The sequence below is a fragment of the Rhinolophus hipposideros genome (assembly GCF_964194185.1).
Source record: "Rhinolophus hipposideros genome assembly, chromosome: 1".
Lineage (NCBI taxonomy): Eukaryota > Metazoa > Chordata > Mammalia > Chiroptera > Rhinolophidae > Rhinolophus > Rhinolophus hipposideros.
The window spans coordinates 22828216-22854510 of NC_138047.1; the positions used below are offsets into that span (position 1 = coordinate 22828216).

At 35.8% G+C, this 26295-nt stretch overlaps 1 protein-coding gene across 2 annotated transcripts in view; it reads right to left on the minus strand.

Annotated features, from left to right (window-relative positions):
• Positions 1-26295, minus strand: part of ODAD2 (outer dynein arm docking complex subunit 2) — a 174809-nt gene that overhangs the window by 33489 nt on the left and 115025 nt on the right. For both annotated transcript variants that reach the window (XM_081046562.1, XM_081046561.1), the window contains 2 exons: positions 5528-5716; positions 4023-4244 (listed from right to left, as the gene is read on the minus strand). In XM_081046562.1, the coding sequence (XP_080902688.1) occupies positions 4023-4244; positions 5528-5716 (411 nt within the window). The remainder of the gene's footprint in view (positions 1-4022; positions 4245-5527; positions 5717-26295) is intronic.

Consider the following 26295-nt stretch of genomic DNA (forward strand, 5'->3'; position numbering starts at 1 on the left):
GACTGTATATGTGGTCTCATAATATAGTCACTGACACCTACTGGTCCTACTAAGTCATTTAATTCCTGCCAAGTGGCCAATCCCCAGCCCACCAGGGAATATCTGAAATGGGAGGAGAGTACTCAAAATCACAAAGGTACACTAAGAGTTTTAATTAATAGAAAATATCCTGGTTTGATCAAACATTGGGTATGTAGACTGCACACAGACGCTGAGATCCTGAGTCATCTGTCTCTAAGGTACATTTACTTGACTCCAAAGCTTTAGTACTATTTTCTCTTACTGTGCCAGGCTTAGAAATACTATGGGGTGTGTGCTCCTGCGTTCACCTGACCTGCTCTCTGAATGCTGCTCCTTGTGCGAGGCAACCAGGACAACCCTTTCAGTTCCGCCCCAACTGAAATACTCTCCCCTCACTCTCCCACTGCTGGACCCACTTCTGGTTGTAGTTTGTGCAATTTCTTCAATTTCCTGCCTTGCAGAAAGTTATAGGCCATAACCTTGCTTTCACTTGCCTGGTATAGACATTTGCAAAAACAAATCCAATGTCACCATGGGGAAGGGAGCTCAATGCCTTTTATAGGTGCTCATCATCTTTCTATTTGATCACTTTTTCTGTCTTAGGAAATGGCTTGTCTTGCTCAGTTTTTCCTGCAGTCCTTCCCCTCCTTATATTCCTTTCCTATGTTACAGTTTTGTTATAATTAGCAAATGACTTCGGTACATTTCCTAGACTTTTCACATTGTCAGGAGAGTTGCCAACAGCTCTGCATTCCCATTCACAAGGTTTTCCAATGGTACAAGACCCTGAGCTAACGCTTTTCAGGAGGTCTGTGTACAATCCAAAAGGGAATAAATATTGCATTACTCCGATCACATTGTATTTACTAGAGCACGGGAATTATTAGTTCATATAGAAGAGATTCTTACCGGGAAAGGCTCAAACACAAAAATTACATAACTGAATCAGGAAGTCCTTGTCGACTGCTCAGCAGTGTTTGAACACAAACCTTTTGGAAACTCACTCTTCCTTTGGCTTCTAGAACTCCTAGTTGACCTATTCACTTCCCCAGTTTACTCTGACAGCTCTTCTTCCTAGTTTACATGCTCTGTGGGTGAACATGTAGACATTTTGCAGGCTTCTCTAAACTCTGTGCCCCCAACATCTTATCCACCCTCACCCATGGCTTAAAACCTCTCCACTGGGACTTCCTGAATTTCCCCCTCTCCTGTCTCTAGACTTGTGCTGTCACTAGACACTAGTGAGAACTTGAAATGTGTCCGGTCCAAACTGAGATGTATTATAAATGTAAAACACACTTTTTGAAGACTTAATACACATACACAAAGGTAAAATATTAGTATTTTTATATTGATTATATATTTTGGATATATTAAGTTGAAATAATATTTTGGATATATTGAGTTAAATAAAACATGTTACTAAAATAAAGTTCACCTGTTTCTTTTTATCTTTTCTTAAATTCTGGCCACTTGAAAATTTAATGTTACATATATGGCTTACATTCCACTCTTACTGGAAAGCACTGCTCTGACCTAAAATTCAAACTGACCATTTAAATTGACACATTAGAAACTGAACTCAATCTATTCTCGACCGTCAATACTCCTTCACTGTTATTATGTAATAAACATCAGTTGGTATGAGACAGATACATTGCATAACGTCAGCCACTTCTGTTGAGGAAATTGTGAGAAGAAGGATGCTAATTCTAGAATAAATTACTTATGAACAGGGTGACAGGATGACTCTGGTAATTGTCAAAGAGTCTGTTAGCACTGCTCATGGGCAGCTGCAGCAGGAATGTTTGCAGACCTGGGAAATAACACTATAAGCATTTGACTAGAAAGGTTCAACAGCAATTAGAAATAAAAACAGCCAGGGGTTTGCCAAAAGAGTGGATAAAGTTTATATGTGTTTGGTGTCAGAAATGTTAGCAGTTACACATTGTGACACATTCACTGCAGGTATTTTAACCACCCCTCAGGTGCCAAATAACTTCTTGCATTATCTTGGCTAAGAAATCTTCCTCTTCATCTAGCCTGAAACCTGGAGTCATTTTTGACTAAAATCTTTCCTTTATTCCCCAGATCCAAGAAACTACCAAACCTCGTTTATTCTACCTACACCCAGTACACCACATCCACATATTTTTTCCTCCTTAAAGAAAACCAGAGAAGGGAGACACAGGTCCATATGCTTTCCCCACTGCCCCAAGAGGGAGAGCCCATGGTAAGGGCTGCCTCCACAAAGTACAATTTTTAAAAAGCCCTGTGCTTTACAGTTATCCAGTGGAACTAGCAGGTAGTTGGGAATGCAAATGGACAAGACAGAGAGGTCCTCAAGATACTCCAAGATGACCCAGGAAAGGGTCACAACAAACCCTACTTTCTTTCTTTGCTTTTTTCTTTCTTTCTCCTCACCTTAGTCATTCTTATTGTTTCTTTTTCTAATATATGTAAGCTGTGTGGGAGGGTGAACACAATTTCAACATTTCTTATAGCAGAATACAATTTATAAATGATTTTAGATTATCTATTGACTTGCCTTAGAGGAAATAACTGAGAGTTGCATAGGGACGTGGCATACATGTCAACTGAACGGTAACATGCAAACCTTATTAAACGTAAAAATTTTCTGAGTAGTCTAGAAATTCTCTTCTTAAAGTCCCTGGCAATGGTCTAAGCATATGTTATATGTCAGATAATTTACCAGACTAATTAAATTTTATAGCTTCATTTTTTTACAACACTGTATACTTATGGCAGGTTAGGCTGTGAAAGTCCTGTTCAATAATAGAATGTACATAGTAATTTTAAATTAGAAATGTCTTCTTTTTTGAAGTGTGAACATAATCATAGAAAAGTGACAGCATTTTTATCATTCTTTAGACTTGGAGTTAACATTCCAATATATTCTTTTATAATTTACTTTGAAAAATCAGTGCTTAGTTTAAAAGGTGCTTTTAATGCCAGTTTTTTTGCTTAAAGGAACTAATTTGGCCAAATGTATGTGCTGTAAGAACAGATTTATAACGGAAAGGTTGACACAGTTAAACGTACATTAGGTTTAATTTCAGAAAAGTTAACATCATATTCATCTATAATAGATTTGAAAGATAAATTAACACCTCAAAAAAATTACCAATCGGCATTTTAAGAGACTGATTCCTCCCGACATGTTTCATATTCGGCACATACAAATCTGACTAGGTATGATTAACTGGAAATTTTTATTAATTCTTGTCTAAAATATCAAGCCCTCTTTGGGCATTCATTTTAAAATGTAAATGCACCTGGTTATCATAGGCTCCCAATTGAGGTAATAAACAGTAAAATTAGATTGAACAAGGAAATAAGCTATAGAAAAGAACTAACATTTTAAATCAATTTTTCCTAACACATGTAAACTGTTCATGAACTCTTAAGTATTTCTATATTTATTGTCAACAAAATATTCCATTCAGAAGCTCTAAGTGCTTTCCAATGCGTATATACATTAGTCTATGAGCAGAAACTCTCCTACCTATATATCGGTTAAAGGCAAAGAAAATTTGATGCACAGATTTTTTTTAAATGTCTTTGAATTGGTCCTTTGTTATTATGGTTAAGACTGTCCAACTGCAGCCTAGATGCTGTTTCAGTCAGCTCCAAAGCTGTTAAGTTGGTGCCTATAGTTTATTATTTAAGTGCTAAGGAAATAATATACTACCACTGATGGTTCATACACTGTAAATTTTCTTTAATCAAATTTGAGTTATGGAATGATTACTTATTTTACTGAGTATATTTTATATTCTTTGATTTAGAAAAATTCTATCGCTATGCAACTGTTCCGCCGCATAATCCATGATAACACATGATTCAACTGCAGCTATGACCCAACAAAGAGGCAGTTTTGTGTCTAAATACCCCCTTCAGTAAAACCTTAACGTTACTGAAGTTTCTTTTCAGCCACATTTGCCTAACCTGGACGAAACCACAAAGTCAACCAACTGTACCTTGACGGCGCCATTCTCGTGTATGGTGATGCAGTTATCAATATCTTCTGAGAGTTGGTACAAAGCTTGCGCTGTCGCTCGATGCACATTGGTGTCATTCGATTTCAGGTAACGCACTAATGGAGCCACTGCTTTGTGCTCACCAAAGGCTTCTTTATTTCTGCCCCACATACAGCAACATGAAATAGCTTCTGCTAGATGATATCTCAGTTTATCGTTATTCTGCATAAAGGAAAAGAATGGTGTGATGTGTACTGTAATGATTCCTTGATATCATGTTTATGCTTTAGAAGATGTTTATTCCCTGCTAAAAAGTCAATGAGTCAAGAGAGAAGGGCTAGCTGGCTACTCTGGTGCTGTCTTGAAAGGAACTAGTATTTTGCTGGGTCACCAATGGACAAAGTGTCAATCCTGATTTTTTAGGAACTGAACATTGTTAGTGCACTCAAAGGTGATCAGGAGTCTGGCATTAGTTATCTCCCTGCCATCATCATCATTAGTATTATTACTATTATTATTATTTATTGGACCAACTTCCTTTTGAGTAAATCTACTCACAACACAGAATTACAGATCAGCAAGTAGTTTAGTAATGAAAATAATGTAAGACATTCTTAATGGAGCACTTTACTTAACTGGGGTAAATAGATGAATTCCACTTGATCACCTTAGGAATACTTCTATATGAGTGATACACCTTGGTTCTCAAGAGGGAAAAGACAGTGTAGCAAGCACTGACATTTTGAGTCTGCCATTTTCCTTTCTGTATTCTTTATGCAGACTGTCCTTCTTTTTGTACGTAATTATCTCGTATAGGTATAACATAACTGAAAAAGGGTATTGTTTTCTGTTCATTAATTGTACTGTTCTCTTAAGGCAATAACTTGGTGTCCTTAACTGAATCTGTCAGATATTCTTAGGAACTCAGTATTAGACTAGCTCTAAAAAGTCTTCTAGACCAAGCATCCTTCCAGTGATTGAATTTCTGCTCTACAACTTTTCTGCCAAGTGGTAGTGCAAGCTATGCTCAAATACCCCTAGTCGTGGTGAAGTCATTATCTCTCAGGGCTGCTTATTCTGTCTGGCACAGTTCTGGATAAACAATGCCATTGATCCAAGCCTGCTAAGCTGGGGAAGGCACATTTCACTTCTGAAGTTGGCATGAGCAATTGTCTTAAGGATAATAATAATGATGATGTGATGAAGATGATAGTTAACACTTCTACAATAAGATATTTGTCACCACTTTGCTTGCCAGTGACAAATGGAAAACAGCCTCTATTTCACAAGGATATTGCGTATAAACATTGGACAGTTTAAAAATATACTTTCACATTTATTAGTCTCAGAGAAATTAAATGAATTAACCAAAAATCTCACACCTCATTAAGTGATGGATGTTAAACCTGAATTCAGGTCTTTGGACTTGAAGCTCATTGTTTTTGCCACTACACCATGATACCTTATGACAGTATGCATGTAAAATAAAAAGATATGTTACTTACTGTATTTGCTAGTTTGGACAATAAAGGGACAACTCCGTGATCTGTAATAATAGCTAAGTTTTCTTGATCTTTTGCTATGTTGGTAATAGCCGCACATACACTCGCCAAAACTTCTTTATTATCTGATTTCAGTAAATTGACAAGAAGTTCCAAACCACCAACAAAGGAACGAACCATTTCCCCAGCATCCTAGATAACAATAAAGATGACACCAATAATAAACTGATATTTAGCATTTTTTAAAAGCAAAAAGTAATAATAAGGCTCTGAGGTAAGCCTGTGGCGTGAAAAACAAATACAGTATACCTTATTTCTATATTATATATAATATCTATGCATGTATGTATAAAGTATGTATATATACATACACACAATTCAACAAATATTTATTGAACAACTGTTACATGAGTCACTGTGTTAACTATCGGAGATATAGAAGTTAATAAGATACAGTTGAATCTTATTATTTGCAGTAGTCATGTTCTATAAAAATCATCACAAAACTGGAATTAGTGAATAATGAACCATTGCTCCTAAGGGAAATACAGGGTTTGGTGCCTGCAAGCCTCTGGTCACATTTTTGTCAGCTGGTCAATACATAACCTTGTTTTATGTGTGTTTCTGTTTAAAGACATTTTATTTCATATATTGTTAACTCACTACAGTGAACTCATGGCTCATACACGCTAACTGCTCCCTGAATGAAGCTTCCCTAACCCATATTTTCTCTGTAAGGCACATCACAGCCTTCTTGTAGTTAGGAACATTAGACAGCACTTGTGCACTGTGCTTCAGGGCCCTTTTAAACAGTGAAATAATCCATAAAAAACACAAAAATGTGGAAAATGTCGCACTAAGTAGACTGCAACATGGAAGCTTATTAACTGTATGAGAGCTGAAACAAGAAGGCAGAACATCATCTTGTTTGACCTCAGCTGAAAGCATGCATTTTGGGCTTCTCAAATTTTTCTCCTCTTTGTGCATGCGCAAGAATGATAGAGAAAGTGCCATGAATATTGATTTTGGAGTTACAAAACATTTTAGCAAGCAAGCGATTTCCTGAACAGAATTTGTGAATCATATGGATTAACTATGTATATACTTTTGCCATCATGTCTCTTAGAATCTGTGGGGAACATGGGCATTAAGAAATTGAAAGCATAATGAATAGTCCTAAGGGGAAAGGGGAAAGATATTGCAAATATATACAAGGACATCTCAGCTGGTGTGAAGATTCAAGAAGTGCCTCCCGAGAGGATGTTTGTGAGGCCTGACGCCTGAGGCATTATCCAGGGTGAGGGGGATTCTGAGTGGAGGAATCAGTATGTAATTTTGACCTTAGAGTGAGCGAGAAGGTGATTTTCTTTTTCAATTTTTAAAAGTAGTTTCAGGTGTACAAAACAATATAGTGATCAGACATTTACGAGTGTATACCTCACAAAGGGATAACCCCAACAAGTCTATTACCTATCTGACATTGTACATAGTTATTACAGTATTATTGACTGTATTTCCTGTGTTATACTTTATATTCCCATGACTATTTTTTTTGTTATTAGTTTCAGGAGTACAAAACAACTACTGATTAGACATTTGCATACCTCAAAAAGTGATAACCCTAACAAATCTACTACCCATCTGACACCGTACATAGCTATTACAATACCATTGACTATATCCCCTATGCTGTACTTTATATCCTGTGACTATATATTTTTTAATTCTGCTTGACATTCAATATTATTTTATATTAGTTTTAGTGTACAGCATAGCGGTTAGGCATTTATATAATTTATAAAGTGATGCCTCTGATAAGTCTAGTACCCACCTGAAACTATACATAGTTTTTACATTATTGACTATATTCCCCATACTGTATTTTCCATCTGCATGACTATTTTGAAACTATCAATTTGTACTTCATAATCCCTTCACCCATCCTCCCAACCTCCCCTCCCATCTAGCAACCATCAATTTGTTCTCTGTATCTCTGAGTCTATTTCTATTTTGTTTGTTTGTTTATTCTATTCTTTATATTTTTTATTCTATTCTTTAGATTCTACATATAAGTGAGATCATATGGTATTTGTCTTTCTCAGTCTGACTTATTTCTATTAGCATACTATCTTCTAGGTCCATACAAGTTGTTGCAAATGGTAAGATTTCATTCTTTTTATGGCAGAGTAATATTCCATTGTATAAATGCACCACAATTTCTTTATTCAATCGTCTAATGATGGGCATTTTGGTTGTTTCCATACCTTGGTTATTGTGAATGGCTACAGTAAATAAAGGGGTGCATATATCTTTTCAAATTAATGTTTTGGATTTCTCTGGATAAATACCCAGGAGTGGAATTGCTGGGTAATAAGGTAGTTCTGTTTTTAATTTTCTGAGGCACCTCCACACTATTTTCAGTAATTAAAATCTTTTGAGTGCCAAATACATATCAGGCATTTTATTTTCTCAGTTAAACCTCAAAATAACCATGCCAAATAGATGCTATTTCTAGTTCAGATTTTGAAAACTGAGGTTCAAAGAAGTTGAACCTCATAAACCAGGTTGTATCTCTCATGAAAGCAGAGAGATACAGGGGGCATATTTTAGTAAATTTGGTGATTTCCATACATCATAAATCGATCATCTCATCCCCATACACCCGAAATCCTTCTGTAGTTTCCCCCTGCCCTTAGGATAAAATCCAAACTCACATGTGGCTTCCAAACCCTCCGTAGTGTGCCCCTGGCTTCCCTGACTCACCTTTCGTGCATTGGTACCCCTTCTGCAAACCCTCTTACATGCCCTACTCCAGTGGCACCCCACAGCAGCTAATAATCAGAATCCTGACACACACTCTCTAAGAACGTGATTCATCAAGTCTGAGGTGGGACCTATAAAAAACATCTGTGTTGCTAAAAACTCTCCTGGTGAGTTTGAACTTCATCAGCCAGTATATGGAACACTGCTTATTAATCCTTACAGTTTCAAGTCCTCATACTTGTATGTGTCTCCCAGCCTTTGCACATGCCCTTTTTATCTACTTTCCTATTAGTTTGGGAATTCCTGCACATCCTCAGCTACTAAGGTATCATTTTTCTCAGGAAGCCTTTCCTAAACCTCTAATGTGGGTTAAACTGCTCCTCTTATAATACCTGGTTGTTTTATATTATAACAGTACTTACCACTCTATGCAGTAGTGGCTTGTTTACCTTTGACATTAAACTCTAAGTTCCAGGAGGGCAGAAACTCTGTCTTGTTCACCGTTTTATGTCCAGTGCCTATGCCAGTTTCTAGCAATAAGTACATGCTCAATTAACATTCACTGAATTTGATTATATGTAAACTGGCAGCTACAAAAGGAAGCTTTCACTGATAGCATAGCAAACCAAACTAAGCTTTTAGTAAATGGTGAAGGGAGGACCCAAGTCAGATTCTTCCCAAGTGTAAGGACAAAGCTTCTTTATCCACAATATCTGCCCCTCCCAATTGCTATGGGAAATGATGTTACCAATATTGAACATTTGAATACAATTTATGATAGGACATATCAAACGTTGATGTAGTAATAAGATTATTTTGAAAACACTGAATTGCCATTTTTTTCTAAAATTCTACAACAAAGTTTTTTACGTAATATAAAAGAAACTATTACACTTTCAACTGTCGTCTACATTGTCAACTTATTATACTTCTATGAATTAGGATGCAATCAAATCAAAAGATTGTAAATATAAATTTATTAACGTTCAGTCAAATATCCAATATAACAATCCAAATTACCCTTTGAGATACTTAGTAGTAGTAGTTGTGGTAGAAGTAGTATTTTCATGGCAGAGGTGAGGAAAACCTCAGAAAAAATGAATTAATATGGGAAAAGAAAAATGACAAGTGGCAGAAGTGGAATTTGAATCCAGATCTACCTGATGCCAAAGCTATTCTACAATATCACGATTATGCGAATCCTAACCACATCTTTGATCCAAATGAGGTGTAAATTCAAAAGCAAAAATAATGGCTCTTAGAATTTCAGGGTACTTCAAAAATGTAACCCAAAAGCTCAACTTTTCTAAGTGATGTTATATGTGTCAAAAAAATAATACAGTTTTTTCAATTACGAAATTAAAGAACAATTTTTTTTCTCAAGAACACTGGAGGAATTCTGGAAAGATGATGTGGCATAGTTTTTAAACCTCTCTATAAAAATGGAGGAACTACTACAGCAAAACAAAAAAGGAACAACATATACAATACTAGTTGACAGGGTATGTATACCAACTCCAAAATATGAGCAGATCGGGACAAACTAGCAACAACTACAAAATCCACATGTAGTAAGAAAATGCTGGAATCTGTGGAGGGAATGCTTACACAATTCCTTGAGAGCCAGGGAAACAGAATTGCCATTAGGTCTCATTGAAAAGCTCACAACAGCAACAGAAGCTAGGAATGGACTTTCAGGTTCTACTGATGGGTATGACTAAGAAAATGCCGCCAGGTCTGATGCTGCTGAAGAATTCTGTAGGTCTGAATCCTGTGAATTCTTAAGACTACAAGCTGAAGTCCTCTCCTAGGACAAAGCCCCACACGGAGGAGAAACTACTGGGGGTTGTATCCAAATTGAGCAAGGCAAGGACAATGGGATGAAGGGATGAGAAAGTCCAGATAAAACGAGATAAGGGGAGTAAAGGAGTCCAAACCTACTCTCCGTCACTGTGAAAATAACAAAAATGGGATCTTGACAACTATGAAATTAGAAATGCTACCCTGGCCCACATCTCTCTCTTTAAAAGACCATGAAAACGCATTTCACTAAAAAATGACTAACGTAAAAACACTACAATCAATTTCCATATGGAGTAATTATAAGAAAAAAATGAGGTGAAGGAATTATAAAAATAATGAAAAGAAGATAAATTAGAATTATTAAAGCTTATAAATTAGGTGATTAGTAAAAACACAATTTCCATAAAGAATTAGAAATAAAGAAAAGTTCATTTTAGAAATGAAGAGTAAACTAGAAGGAACACAAGAACAAGAATGAACAAACAACATGGGCAGTATTTTTAAATAAATAGAAGATGTAAAAACTCCAAAATGATGGAAAAAGAGCTAACAAAAGACGCATTAGAGCTGATTGTCCGGCTAGGTCTTATTTTCGGGGGAACGTGGTATGGTATTATCCTTAGACTTTTCAATATTAATGTTTTATGCACAGGGGAAGAGAATAACATATGTAAACTACTTGAGAGATGATGTGAATCAAGGTTCTAATATCCAGCCAAAAGGAACTTCAAGTGTAAAACTATTACAAACATGGAAGACTTCAGGGAATGCTAACACAGGGCCTGAGCAATCTAGTTGAGAAGGAGCGGCATACCTCCAAAAAGACTAGGAAGACATTGAGAAAAGGACTGCAGATTTCTGAAAATCCTCAGTTTCATTTCCTTCAGGATAACGTGTAAATCATTAGCATAACACTCAAATATTTTCCCTATTTGGCCCAACCTCATCCTCTGGCCTTATTCCCCAGTGTACTCTTTTGCATAAACTATACTCCAGCTTCCAGAATTATTGTTATTCCCTAAAGTGTCATGATTTTTACATCTTTAACTATTCTTTTCCTTACCTGGATGCTCTTCTAAACTCCTGTTGCGCCCTGAAAACTGACTCGTCTTTTTTTTTTTTTTTTTTTTAAGGTCATAGAGATTGTTTTATTCATTTATTTTAGTAAATAGTAAAATTCACTTTTTTTGCATTATGGTTCTGTGAGTTTTGTCAAACATACAGTCACATAAGCACCACCACAGTCAAGATATAGAACTGTTCCATCACCCCTCAAAATTCCTTCATACATCCTGTTATAGTCAGTATTTCTTCCTACTCCCAGTCCTTGGAAAGCTTTTATCTGTTTTCTGTCCCTATAATTTTATCTTTTCCAGAATGTCTTATAGATGGAATGATATAGTATGAAGTCTTTTGAATCTGGCTTATATAATACATGGGAAATTAATCCATGGTGTTGCATGTATCAGTATTCTATCCATTTGTATTGCTAAATCACATTCCATTTTGTGGATGCGCCACAATTTGTTTATCTATTCCAGATGGAAGGGTATTTGGGTTGTTTTCAGATTTGGGAGATTATGAATAAATCCTGTATAAACTTTCATGAGTTGTTTCTTTTGGGGAGCATAAAATTTTGGGGGAGTAGTTAGGAGTGGTATATTTAATTTACAACATTTGCTTATTATCCTTTCAATACTTATAGGAAGGTCTAGTGATGGTCTCTTTTTTATCTCTGATATTGGCAATTTGTACCTTCTTTTCCTCTTGATCAAACTGACTAGATGTTTATCAATTTTATTGATTTTTTTTGTCAAGAACCGGCCTTTTTTTTTTTTTTTCTATTGGTTTTCTGCTTTCAATTTCATTGATTTTTTCCTCTTAACTGTTATTTCCTTCCTTCGGTTTATTTTGGGTTCTATTTGCTCTTCTTTCCCTAGTTTTTAAAAATGAAAACTTAGATATTCTTTTTAAATTTAGGTGTTTAATTCTATAGATTTTCCTCTAAAAGGTGTTGTGGATGCCTCCCACTATGTTTGATATGTAGTGTTTTCATTTTCATTCAGTTCAAAATATTTTCTAATTTTCCTTGTGATTTCTTTCTTTTTTTTTTTTTTTTGTTCATGATTATTTAGAAGTATGTTTTTAAATTTCAAAACACTTGGGCAGCTATCTTTCTGTTATTGAACTCTAGTTAGTTCTATTATGGTCAAAGAACGTGCATGATTTTAATTTTTATGATTTTTTAAGGTTTGTTTTATGGCTCAGAATTTGGTACAACTTGGTGAATATCTCAAATGCAGTTAAAAACAGTGTATATTCTGCTGTTGTTGGGTGGAATGTTACGTTGGTTGGTACAATTGTTAAGGTCTTCTATATCCTTATTTATTTTCTATTGTTTTATATTGATTAAAAAGAGAAGTATTGAATTTCCCAACTATTATTGTGGACTTTTCTATTTCTCCTTTCAATTTTACAAGTTTTTGCTTCATGAATTTTGAAGCTGTTTTTAAGTGATTATAGAGATTTCATATTAAAATAGGATAGAGTAAATCCTACAGACAAGTACAAACAATAGAATTTTCTATTTATTCTTCTTAAGAACTTAATTTAGACGAGATCGGGCGCGTTCAGGGTGGTATGGCTGTAGATAGGAACTTAATTTAAATGCAGAATGGTCTTCATGCATAGGCCATGTAGGAACAATTACTTTTGTTCTATTCTTTAGACTAACTTAGTGGTCTCAAACTTTAAAGTTAAAAATCCTACAAGATTGTACACTGTTGTAGTGCATGGATGATTCAGGAATATGCAAGGATAAATTTGACGCTGATTTTTTTCTTATGTACTTACTTTAGAGCCCAACTTTTTATTAAAATGCACTTTCACATTATTTTCTTTTACCTTTATGGTACTTGGGAATATTGAAATTAAAAGGTTACTTTCTCAGCCAAACTTCTATGAACTACTTTTTCCCCAATAGATCAAGCTGAGGTTCTGTATCTCTTCAATCATGTCTTTTTCTACCATAGCACCTGAAATTCTTTTGCTATATCTATAAGTAGTCGTCAAAGAATAATTTAACTATCTATTTCTCCATTGCTTGCTTTTTTATTTATTGTTTTTACTTAAAAAAATTATTTTTCAATTATAGTTGATATACAATATTACATTAGTTTCAGGTATACAACATAGTGATTAGACATTTATGTATCTTATGAAGTGATCACCCCAAAAAAGTCTAGTACCCATCTGACATCATACATAGTTATTGCAACATTGACTATATTCTTTATACTGCACTTTTACATCCCCATGACTATTTTTTTATAAGTGGCAATTTGTACTTCTTAATCTCTTTCACCTTTTTACCCATTGCCCCATCTCCACTCCCATCTGGTGACTACCAATTTGTTCTCTGGAATACATCTTATAATAGCAGCTTAAATAACATCTCTTCCATGAAAATTACCCCCACTCCCCTTCTGTATATTGGTCACTCTCTTCCCCCCATATTCTTGTAGATATTTCATTCAAAATCCATTTTCTCATCCTTTTGTGTTTTCCAAGCTTCAATTTTGTTTGGGTGTCTATCTCACATACACAAGCATCAGGAGAAAGTGTCTCTATACCCCGGAAGTAATTCTTGACTGGCCTAAACCTATTCTGGACGTCTCATTGCCTCTGTCTATTATTTTTTTTAGGGATGGGCTAGATATGGCCCAATTATGGCCAATGAGTTCTGAGATAATGTCTCCTAGGAATCTTCTGGAAAAGTTTGCCTATCTATAATAAGGAATAATCACAGGTCACACTGAGACTGGCAGAACAGAAAGGGAAAAGAAAGCAGCCTGGGTCCTCGATGACACTACTGAGCTGCTCAATCAACTAACCCCAATATCTGATTTGGCCATTTGAAACCAAAGGTATCTATAGCCATTTTTCATTATATTGTAGTTATTTTCTTTTAAATTTTTATTGGTGAATACTGGGGAACTGTGTGTTTTTCCAGGACCCATCAGCTCCATGTCAAGTCGTTGTTTTTCAGTCTAGTTGTGGGGGGTGCAGCTCAGCTCCAGGTCAAGTCATTGCCTTCAATCTAGTTGTGGAGGGTGCAGCTCACTGGCCCATGTGGGAATCAAACCGGCAACCTTGGTGTTATGAGCACTGCGCTCTAACCACTGGAAAAACCGGCTGCCCCAGTAGTTATTTTCTTCTCGCTCCTTTCCCGATTGATTTGTGAGCTCTTTAAGAAAAGACCCCTGGTATTGTTCTTTGATTCTCCCCTGGGATATAGTCAGGTGTTGGTCACTCAGTGGACTTTCAATAAATGTTTGCTGTATTATAAAAAAATAAAAGGAATAAGGGAGGTGTAACTTTAAGATATTATACTTAACCACAGTCACAAACACTAAAAAGAAAAGAGCATTAACTCTGTAAGATGCAATACAAATTGATAAGATCAATTCCACCTCACAGTCTAGTGACTTCCTGATTCTCTCGTTGCTTTATCAATAGACACAGTAAGCCACAGAACTGGGGCCATACTGGGGACAATAACAAAAGTGATCACATCTGCCTCTGATCCAAGAACTTCCTAAGGTGCATGGTATGAGATACAGGGAGCCAAAGTCTCAATGAGCTCATGGGCATCGCTCACCAAGGCCTTGTAATGTTTACAATCTGTGGGACAGTGAAATGTTAAGACCCCTCCAAACCTACAGACCTATCCAAAATTTATTTCTTTGTTTTGAAGGTGAGACTTCATTCTTTTCTTTTTCCTTTTCGTGTTTAAAGATTTTAAACTTATGACAACTTGCCTAACATAGTTTCTATGGAAAGGGAGACAGTATATTTGAAGATGGAAAAAGTAATTATACTGCCAAAACTGTCTTTCACTAATGCTAAGCGACTGGGCAAATTCACTACATTTTCCACCTTCTCACATATCTTAAAAACTAGTCTTTGCCAATTTCACCACTGGTACTATATTGGTTATATATAATTCAAATTTTAGTCTGTAATAGAAAACCCCTGATAGTAGTGGTGGTGGTAGTAGTAGTAAGAACAACAAGAACAGACTAATTTTTTTTGCAGTTTACGAAGGACTTCCACATACATACTTCATCTGATACAGCTCTGCCTGAAGGCTCCATGATATCCCCATTTTATAGATAGGAAGGCTTAAGGTTCATGAACAGTTAGTGACAGAACTAAATATCAACTAGATTTCCTGATTTCTCATTTAGTGTCTTTTCATTATACACCGTGTGCTTAGACTTGGAAGTACCGATAATTATACAGAGGGTGCCAAAAAGAATGTATACACATTTTAAGAAAAGAAAAAACTGTATTAAAATTGTAACACTCAATATTAGCAATAACAAAAGATGAATACAAGTCATGTATATATATATATTTTTGGAACCCTCAGTATTTATCAGATTAAAACTAATTTTTAAACAGTGAGAAGAATCTTCACAATTTAGATGGTTAACAATTTCCAAAAAGATGAAGCTATTTTGCCAATGACATTTTCTAAGACGAACAAAAATAGTAATTACAAAGGAGAATATAAAACCCTTCTATACTGCTATTAAAGTAAAGCTTGAATGGATGAATAAGTAGGAAAAGATATCAAGTTCAGATTAAACAAAATTACGTCAAATACACAAATAAGATGAAGAACATGAAATAGCAAAATACACTTGGTTAAAGTTCAACTAGTAGGAAAATATGTATTAAGATATTACTTAGAGATTAATGAATAATACAGAAAACTGGATATTTTGGCGTAGAGCAATTAAACTAATGGGTATGAAATTCCTCCTCTTGCTTCCAGTGAAAGAACTGGTAGTTTTCTGATGAGGTGAGATAAACATAATGCAACTTTAAAGCATATACAAGCAAGTATAACAAGACTTAAGAGAAAAATGTTATCCAGAAAGGCTATAAAAACCCGGCTTTGTGCCATGTAGAGACCATACGATGCACAATATAGTATTTGAAAAATATTTAAAAATAGCACGCTGCATATTTAAAAAATTGCAAAAATCCTACATTCACATTAGAATAGCATGTCAAAAAAAACCAAAAATGAACAGGCACATCTTGTCCTAAAAGTATATCAATAAATTAAATGCTTTTAAAATTATAAATATGACCCACATATACTCAAGGAAAACAGACTGTTTGTGTACCCCTATCACAATAAGATCCTTGTTCTAGTTCTAGTAGTTAACAAGTCCTACAGCCATACACACACACACACACACACACACACACACACACACACACACACGGTGCCAAAAAAATATATACACATTTGAAGAAAGTAAAACTATATTAAAATTGTAATACTCAATATATACCGATAACAAAAGACAAATACAAGTCACGTTTGATTTCTACAGCTACAAGAGGTGCTCAAAGTGGTTACCCCCAGTGTCCAGACACTTTTGATTACGGCAAACTACTACTTGAGCAATGTTGACCAAGGTGTCCACTTGTATACATTTATTTGGCACTTTGTTGTGTGTGTGTGTGTGTGTGTGTGTGTGTGTGTGGAGAAAAAACTGATTTTGAATTACCTTACACTTTCAAAGGTAGTTCTTCAAAAATCAAAATTAGAACATCAATGATCACCCTTTTGCTTCTGAACTGAAGGGAAAAATAAATTAATTTCAGGTAAAATAAATCATACCGCCCTCATAGTCTAGTATACCAGAAAATGCATTATACATTGAGGGTGACTTTATCCAATTAAATCACAAGAATAATAAGAAAAAGAAATTTAATGGTTTTGATTTTTTCTACTTCCCTAGCCTAATTTAAAATAGGTTTTTTAACTATCACAGACAACTGTGATTTTTACATTTTATTATATCCTATGTTGATACTATTTTAGATGCAATATTCTGTTAACAAAGAGGTCTAACTGGTGAGACACCATTCTGTATCCAGCGGCTTATATAGCTAATTAAATGACATTCTTAACTAATGATGTATTTGAAAGATTATAACAAGTACAAGGTGCTAAACAAATTTAAGTCAGATTATCATAAAATAGCTATTATTTATAAAACTATGTAGATATATGCATTTATATATATATGTTTTAAAATTTTTAAATATTGTATATATTTAATTTTTCCCACTTATACTCAATAACCCACAGATTAAGATAAATAAAGTGAGATGACATCATAGAAATGGTGGCATGAGGTGAGCCTCTTGAACTCTCCCCTGGAATTTACAACAAATTGAACAACTGTAATTCCACAAAGGACTCCCTGCAGCAGACAGGAAAGACTAAGAGATGCCCAACTGAAATCATCTAAAGGTGGGCAAATTGGGTGAGCAGGGGATAAGGGAAGGGGGAAGTGCAGAGATGCAGGCCAAGCGGGCATAGAAGCAGACCTAGCTTGGAGCTCTGAGCTCACTGCATTCTGGAACTACCGCAGCCATGGGAGAGAGAAGAATTTGGACTGCTAATGCTCCACTTATGGCCCACAGTCCCACCTGAGGGATCAGCATATAACACAGCTGAACCCAACACTCACGGCAGAGACCTAGGAGCAAAAACTGAGGGAAAAAGGGCGAATATGGTGGTTTAAGCTTTCACTGCCAATCAGAAGATGAAAGGCTTAGGCACGGAGCCTAGCCGCTCCCTCTCTAGCCTCCCAGCGCTCTCCCCAGCTCAACCCTCTCAGTGCTAGAATGCTAGCAGCGTCAGATCAAAATAAAGGAATATTTGCAGTTCTGAGAACTGCGGTCCACAGCCAAGGACTTGCAGCCATGGTCCCAGCAAAGGGAAGGGAGCCTTGGGTGCAGGACGGGCTGTGCTGGTGGTCACTGCCATTGCTCACAGCCACCTCTCACAACCCACCCAGCACCTGCCCCCACCTATCTGGGCAGATCCCTGCAGGGGTAAATAGAGCTGCTGAAACGCACAGGCTTTGAATCTGGTGCAGGAAAAGCTTCGGAATTTCAGAAGCTTTCCACATCCCCCAATGGAGACAGTGCCCTGATCCCAGGCAACCTACTCACAGAGGAGAAGCCCACCTTCCAGGGAATGTCCCCATTGTGTGAGAAGCCAAAACAGTGCAGAGAAAATTTAACACTACAGCATGAGAGAGAAATAATGGCTGCAGTTGAAAGAAAATAAAAGCATTCTACCAACACCTACTGGAAAGCAAAGACCTCTTCCTATCAACCTGTTGCAGAAACCACCCCTATAAATGCCTAGAAAGAAAAATAATAATTTATTAATTGCCACACATAACCAAGATAACAAAGCAGCTCAGAAAGAAAGTGAAAAGCATCCAGAAAATGAACATAAAACATGGAAATACGTGACTTAAATGACAGAGAATTCAAGATTGTACTTCTGAAAAAACTCAATGAGATGCAAGAAAACAGACAGGCAGTTTAATGAACTCAGAAACACAATCAAAGAACAAAATGCACATTTTACCGAAGAGATTGAAATTTTTAAAAAGAACCAAATAGAATCTGTGGAGATTAGAACTCAATAAAAGAAATGAAGAATGAAATAGCCAATTTAGGTAATAAAGCTGACCAGATGGAGGAAAGAACCAGTGACATAGAAGATAGGAATCTGGAAATGACACAGATCGAAGAGAGAGACTTGAGAGTTAAAAGAAATGAAAGAACTCTACAAGAACTTTCTGACTCCATCAGAAAAAGCAATGGACATACCATTAAGAAAAATGGGCATACCAGAAGGAGAAGAAACGGAGAAGGGAACAAAGAGTATATTCAAACAAATAGTTGATGAGAACTTACCAAACTTGTACAAAGAACTGGATCCTCGAATCCAAGTGCAAATAGAACACCTAATTACCTCAACCTTAACAGGCCTTCTCCAAGGTTCATTGTATTGAAGCTGTCAAAAATTAATAACAAAGAAAGAATCCTCAAGGTAGCCAGGGAAAAGAAGACAGTAACCTACAAAGGAAAGCCCATGAGGTTATCATCAGATTTTTCAGCAGCAACTCTACAAACTAGAAGGGAATGAACTCAAATATTCAAACTATTGAGAGAGAAATTATGATCCAAGAATAATGTATCCAGCAAAGATATCCTTTAGATATGAAGGATTAATAAAGACCTTTCCAGACATACAGAAGCTGAAGAAATTTTCTAATGAATGACCTGCACTACAAGAAATACTGAAGGAGGCTATTTACCAGCATAAGTAGGGATAATTTGTGACAACAAAAACATAAAAGGGGGAAAAGATAACAGACAGCAACAAAAAGGCAAAGAAATAATAGACATGCAGTCCTACCAGAAAACCAAAGATAGAATGATAGGAAATCCTCATATATCAATAATCACCCTAAATGTAAATGGACTGAACTCACCAATAAAAAGGCACAGAGTAGCAGATTGGATCAAAAAACTAAACCCAACCATATGCTGCCTCCAAGAGACACATCTCAGCTACAAGGACAAACATAGACTCAAAGTGAAAGGGTAGAAATTGACACTCCAAACAAATGGTATCCAAAGAAAATCAGGTGTAGCCATACTGATGAAACAGACTTCAGGATAAAACAGTTAACAAGAAACAAAGATGGACATTTCATAATGATAAAGGGGACTATACAACAAGAAGACATAACAGTCATCAATATTTATGCCCCCAAACAGGGAGCACCCAACTATACCAAGCAACTACTAACAGAACAGGAAGAAATTGACCCAAACACAATTATAGTAGGGGACTTAAATACATCATTGAGAGCTATGAACAGATCATCCAAACAGAAAACAAAGAGAGAAATAGCAGCTTTAAATGACACATTAGATGAAATGGCCATAATTGGCATTTATAGAGCACTTCATCCTAGAACATCAGACTATACATTCTTTTCTAGTGTACATGGAACATTCTCAAGGATAGACCATATATTGGGACACAAAACTAGGCTCAGCAAATTTAAGAAGGCTGAAAGCATACCAAGCATATTCTCTGATCACAAGGCTTTCAAATTTGATATCAACAGCAAAAAGAAAGCAGAGAAAACACAAATATGTGGAGATTGAACAACATACTTTTAAAGAACGCCTGGGTCAAAGAAGAAATAAGAGGAGAGATAAAAAGATACATAGAAACAAATGACAATGAAAATACATCCTACCAAAATTTTTGGGATGCAACAAAAGCAGTTTTAAGAGGAAAATTTATATCATTACAGGCCTATCTCAAGAAACAAGAAAAATCCCAAATAAATAACCTCATGTTACACCTTAAAGAACTAGAAAAAGAAGAACAAGTGAAACCCAAGGTCAGCAGAAGGAAGGAAATAATAATAATCAGAGCAGAACTAAATGAAATAGAGAACAAAAAGACAATAGAAAAAATTAATGTGACAGAGCTGGTTCTTTGAAAAGATTAATAAAATTGACAAACCCTTGGCTAGACTCACTAAGATAAAAAGAGAAAAGACACAAATAAAATCAGAAATGAAAAGGGGGAAGTTATCACGGACACCACAGAAATACAAAGGATCATCCAAGAATACTATGAAGAACTATATGCCACCAAACTCAATAACTTGGAAGAAATGGACAACTTCTTAGAAGCATATAGCCTTCCAAGGCTGAACCATGAAGAATTGAAATACCTAAATAGATCAGTCACTAGTAAGGAAATTGAATCAGTCACCTGAAACCTACCCAAAAGCAAAAGTCCGGGACCAGATGGCTTCACTAGTGAATTCTACCAAACATTCAAAGAGGATCTAATACCAATCCTGCTCAAACTCTTCCAAAAAATTGAAGAAGAGACAGTACTCCCTAACTCATTGTATGAGGCCAACATAACCCTGACACCAAAACCTGGTAAGGATAACAAAAAAAAGAAAACTACAGACCAATATCTCTGATGAATACAGATATAAAAATCCTAAACAAAATTCTAGCAAATTGAATGCAACAACGCATTAAAAAGATTATACATCACGATTAAGTGGGGTTCCTCCCAGGGGCACAAGCATAGTTCAATATATGCAAATCGATCAATGTGATATACCACAAGAAGAAAATAAAGGATAAAAATTATATGATTATATCAATAGATGAAGAAAAAGTATTTGACAAGATACAACATCCGTTTATGGTTAAACACTTAATAAAATAGGTAGAGAAGGAAAATACCTTAACATAATAAAGGCCATATATGACAAGCCCTCAGCTAATCTCATAACTAATGGTGAAAAACTGAAGCCCTTTGCTCTATGTTCAGGAACATGACAGGGCTGTCCCCTATCACCTCTGCTTTTCAACATAGTATTGGAAGTCCTAGCCAGAGCAATTAGGCAAGAGAGAGAAATAATAGGCATCCAAATTGGGAATGAAGAAGTTAAACTGTCACTCTTTGCAGATGACATGATGCTATATATAGAACACCCTAAAGACTCCACCAAAAAGCTATTAGAAACAATAAATGAACACTGTAAAACTGCTGGCTAGAAAAATCAATGAACAAAAGCCCATTGCATTCCTATATACTAACAATGAAATATCAGAAAAAGAAATTAAAAAAAAAAAAACAATTCCTTTTGCAATTGCAACAAAAAGAATAAAATACCTAGGAATAAACTTAACCAAGAATGTGAAAGACCTATATAATGAAAACTATAAGACATTTTTAAAAGAAATTGAAGACACAAAGAAATGGAAAGACATTCCGTGCTCATGGATTGGAAGAATCAACATAGTAAAAATGGCCATATTACCCAAAGCAATATACAGATTTCATGCAATCCCCATCAAAATCCCAATGGCATTTTTTAAAGAAATAGAACAAAAAATTATCAGATTTGTATGGAACCACAAAAGACCCAAAATAGCCAAAGCAATCCTAAGAAAAAAGAACAATGCTGGAGGTATCACATTCCCCGACTTCAGCTTGTACTACAGGGCTACAATAATCAAAACAGCATGGTATTGGCAGAAACAGACACACACATCAATGGAATAGAATTGAGCACCCGGAAATAAACCCACATAAAAATGGACAGATAATTTTTGACAAAGAAGCAAAAAACATACAAAGGAGAAAAGACAGCCTCTTCAATAAATGGTGCTGGGAGAACTGGAAAGCCACGCACAAAAGAATGAAACTGGACTGCTATCTGTCACCACGTTCCAAAATTAATTCAAAATGGATCAAAGACCTAAGCATAAGACCTGAAACAATAAACTGCATGGAAGAAAACATAGGTTCTAAATTTATGGACCTTGGGTTCAAAGAGCATTTTATGAATTTGACTCCAAAGGCAATGGAAATAAAAGCTAAAATAAATGAATGGGACTATATCAAACTTAAAAGCTTCTGCACAGCAAAAAACAAACAAACAAACAAAAAAACCATCGACAAAATAAAGAGGCAACAAACTGAAAGGGAGAAGGTTTTTGCAAACAACGCCTCCAAAAACGGGCCAACATCCAAAATATATAAGGAACTCAACAACAGAAAAACAAACAATTCAATTACAAAATGGGCAGAGAATCTGAAGAGACATTTCTCCAAAGAGGACACACAAATGGCCAATAGACATGAAAAAAATGCTCAACATCACTAATCATCAGAGAAATGCAAAAACCACAATGAGATATCACCTCACCCAGTTTGAATGGTTATTATCAACAAGACGAATATTAAAAAGTGTTGGAGAGGCTGTGGAGAAAAAGGAACACTCACACACTGTTGATGGGAAAGCAGATTGGTGCAGCCACTAAGGAAGGCAGTGTGGAGGTTCCTCAAAAAATTAAGAATAGAATTACCATATGACCCAGCATTCTCTCTCCTGGGTATCTACCCAAAATATCTGAAAACATTTATCCATAGACATATGTGTTCCAGTGTTCCCTGAAGCTTTATTTATGGTGGCCAAGACATGGAAACAACCAAAGTGTCCTTCGATAGATGAATGGATAAAGAAGTTGTGGTATATATACACAGTGGAATACTATTCAACCATAAGAAAAGACGAAATAGGACCATTTGTGTTAACATGGATGGATCTTGAGATTATAATGCTAAGCGAAATAAGTCAGACAGAAAAAGCAGAGAACCATATGATCTCACTGATGTGTGGTATATAAAACTGAGAAAAACAAAAGAACACGACAAACAAATGAAGAAACAAAAACTCATAGACACAGATAATAATTTAGTGGTTACCAGAGGGTAAGGGGGCTGGGGGGTGGGAGAGGAGGGTAAGATCAAATATATGACGATGGAAGGAGAATTGACTCTGGGTGGTGAACACACAACGTGATTAATAAATGATGTAATACAGAATTGTACACCTGAAATCTATGTAACTTTACTAACAATTGTCACCCCAGTAAACTTTAATTAAAAAAAAGATAAATAAAACAATTTCCTGTTACAATCAAATCAGATACATCTGAACAGTGAGTTGTGTGGATCAGGCTAAGAAAAACACTTGAAACCATAATCTAGACAGGAAAAAACAAAAACTATATGAAATAGTATATTCCAAAACAACCTCAAAACAAAATAGGGAGTCTTGAATTATGAAGAGATTATTTCACAAAAGTTTACTTGTTGGTTCTGTTACATCATTTTTGTACAAATATGTGATAGCTTCCCAGTTCAACAGATACGATTCTATTCAACTCATAATTAACCTGAAATATATTATACTAACTGTAAGTAATCCTCTTTTTCATGAATGTTCTTCTCATATTTGAAGACAGGTATCTAGTTTACCTTATTTTATGCAATATGTACCATTGACTAATTTTCATATTAAGTAGTTTCCATAGGCCTCCTTTCATATTTATCAAACTTTCTCTTAAAACATATCCAGAGATTAACACAGAATTCCAGATGTGGTCTGACTAGGGCAGAGTGGAGCAAAACTCTTATCTTCTGTGATCTAGAAACAGTACTTCTGCTGGTGTGGCCAACTGCATGCACTAGTTGTTCACATTAAGCTTTGAATCAGCAAAAATCCCAATATCTTTTACAAGTTAATTATTATATGGCCAGGATTCCAACATCCTGCACTTATGGGAATTCCAACAAAATTGGGTTGAAAATTTTTCGTAGAAAAGAGATAAAATTTTTAATGTAAATTTCACATTATAATCGCGTAAGTTGATTTTTTTTTTTAGAAATATAAATGCCTAAGCTTCAATCTCAATATATAGAACAGGGGTAGGGCCCTTGCATAAGAATATGTATTTATAATATGTATTATATATATATAAATACATATTCTTATGCAAGGGCCCTACCCCTGTTCTATATATCGAGATTATATATATACATATATAATCTCATATATATATATTTAATGCTCTGAAGGTAATGCATATCCAGAGCGGATAATAACTGATCTGGATTATTATCAAATTGTGTTGCTGCTACTACCAAAATCATAGCATCAGTGTAAAAATGATTAACTCAAATGCCCACATTTAGTTTAACAATAAATAGAGGAGAAGAAACCTCTGGTCCTGACCCTCTGTAACAACAATAAAAACAGTGGCAAAATTGGCAAAATCAACTTTTCTAGGACTCTCAAACTCAAATGAAAGGAGTGTTTATTCAAGAAAAATGCTGAATCTCAGGAAGAACATCGAGCTTCATGTCATTTTAATGTTCTCTATTCCCATCTCCCTCTTCCCTGCTCTGTAGTAACCTTGAACACAAGCAGCCTTGCAACCATGGTATGTGGGAAAACCTGCAGCCTAGCTGCCACAGGAGGGAAAGAATGGGTTTAGAGCTCCCCAAAGAGCCCCATTCCAACAGAATTGTCACTATTTAACCTGAATGGCAACTTCTAGGGAAAACTCCAAAGGCTTGTCTTTACTGTACCTCAGGGCTCATTCAATGAGAAAAGTCCTATCAGAGGCAATTATTTAACATAAAACTATGTGAGATATTAATATCAATTGAAAAAAACAAGAGGCTGGCCAAAGAAACATTAACAGGAAAATCTTGGAAATGAGATGTCTATAGAGGGCTTTGAAAAATTCCAATATATCCCTGGGGATCTAAAATGCCACCTGCAAGCTCAGCATTTTACAAATGCCCAGAAAAGACTGGAAATAGTCCTAACTGATTGACCTTGAGGCTCTATGAATGTGGAAGGGAAGAGTAAGACAAAGTTGTAAACTGTTGGAGTGTTCAATGTATGCCATAAAATGCACACAGAACCCCTCATCAAACAGTGAGAACTCAATGGTGCAGGACATTTATGAAAATCTGTCAACTCATTAGCTGACCAATGAGCTAACTGAGCAGAGCTATCAGTGGCCACACTGACAAAGAATACACACAGTTCAAAATTAGTCCAAGGAAGTCACTAACAAACAACAGCAAAACAACAAAAAATAGCAGCAACATAACTGCTGGGAAGGGGGAAATCTGATTTCCAGAGTTTCTATATTATATTATTTAAAACAGTAATTTACAGCAAAAAGTTATGAGGCATACAAAGAAAAAGGAAATTATCTCCCTAAATATGCCCCAGGGAAAGAAATCAGCCAATAAAATCTCACCCTAAGAAAGTCTATACCATGGTGGACTTATTAGATAAAACTTTAAAATAGTTATTATAAATATGTTCAAGGTACAAAAGGAAACCATGCCTAAAGAATTAGAATTTGAAAACAATGTATCAGAAAGTAGAGAATATCAGTAAACAGTTTTAAATTATATAAAAAAGAATCAATTCAAAATTCTGGACTTGAGAGAGATCCAAGATGGCGGAGTAAACAGCATGCCTGCATCCTTCCATGAACACATTTAAAAAAATACAACTAATTTATAGAACAATCAAGCTAGAGAATCATCTCAAGTCTAGCCAAACAGAAGTCCTATAACTGAAAATATGAAGAAGCCACATCGAGACAGATAGGAAGGCTGGAGACTAGGAACTGGCCCCAAACCTCCCTATGGCAGTTGAGAATCAGGATGGCTATGGCTACCTTGGCCCCAGATGTTCCTCCCCAGAGGAGTGAGGGACCCCAGACCCCCACACCAGGCTCCCCAGCCCAGAGTACTAGTGCTGGGAAGAAGAGCACCCACATCTCGCTGATAAAAACAGTGGGGACTCTAACCATTCAGATAAGACAGAAGGCTGTGGGAAAACCCAGACGTTCTCTTAAAAAGCCCACACACAAACTCGCTC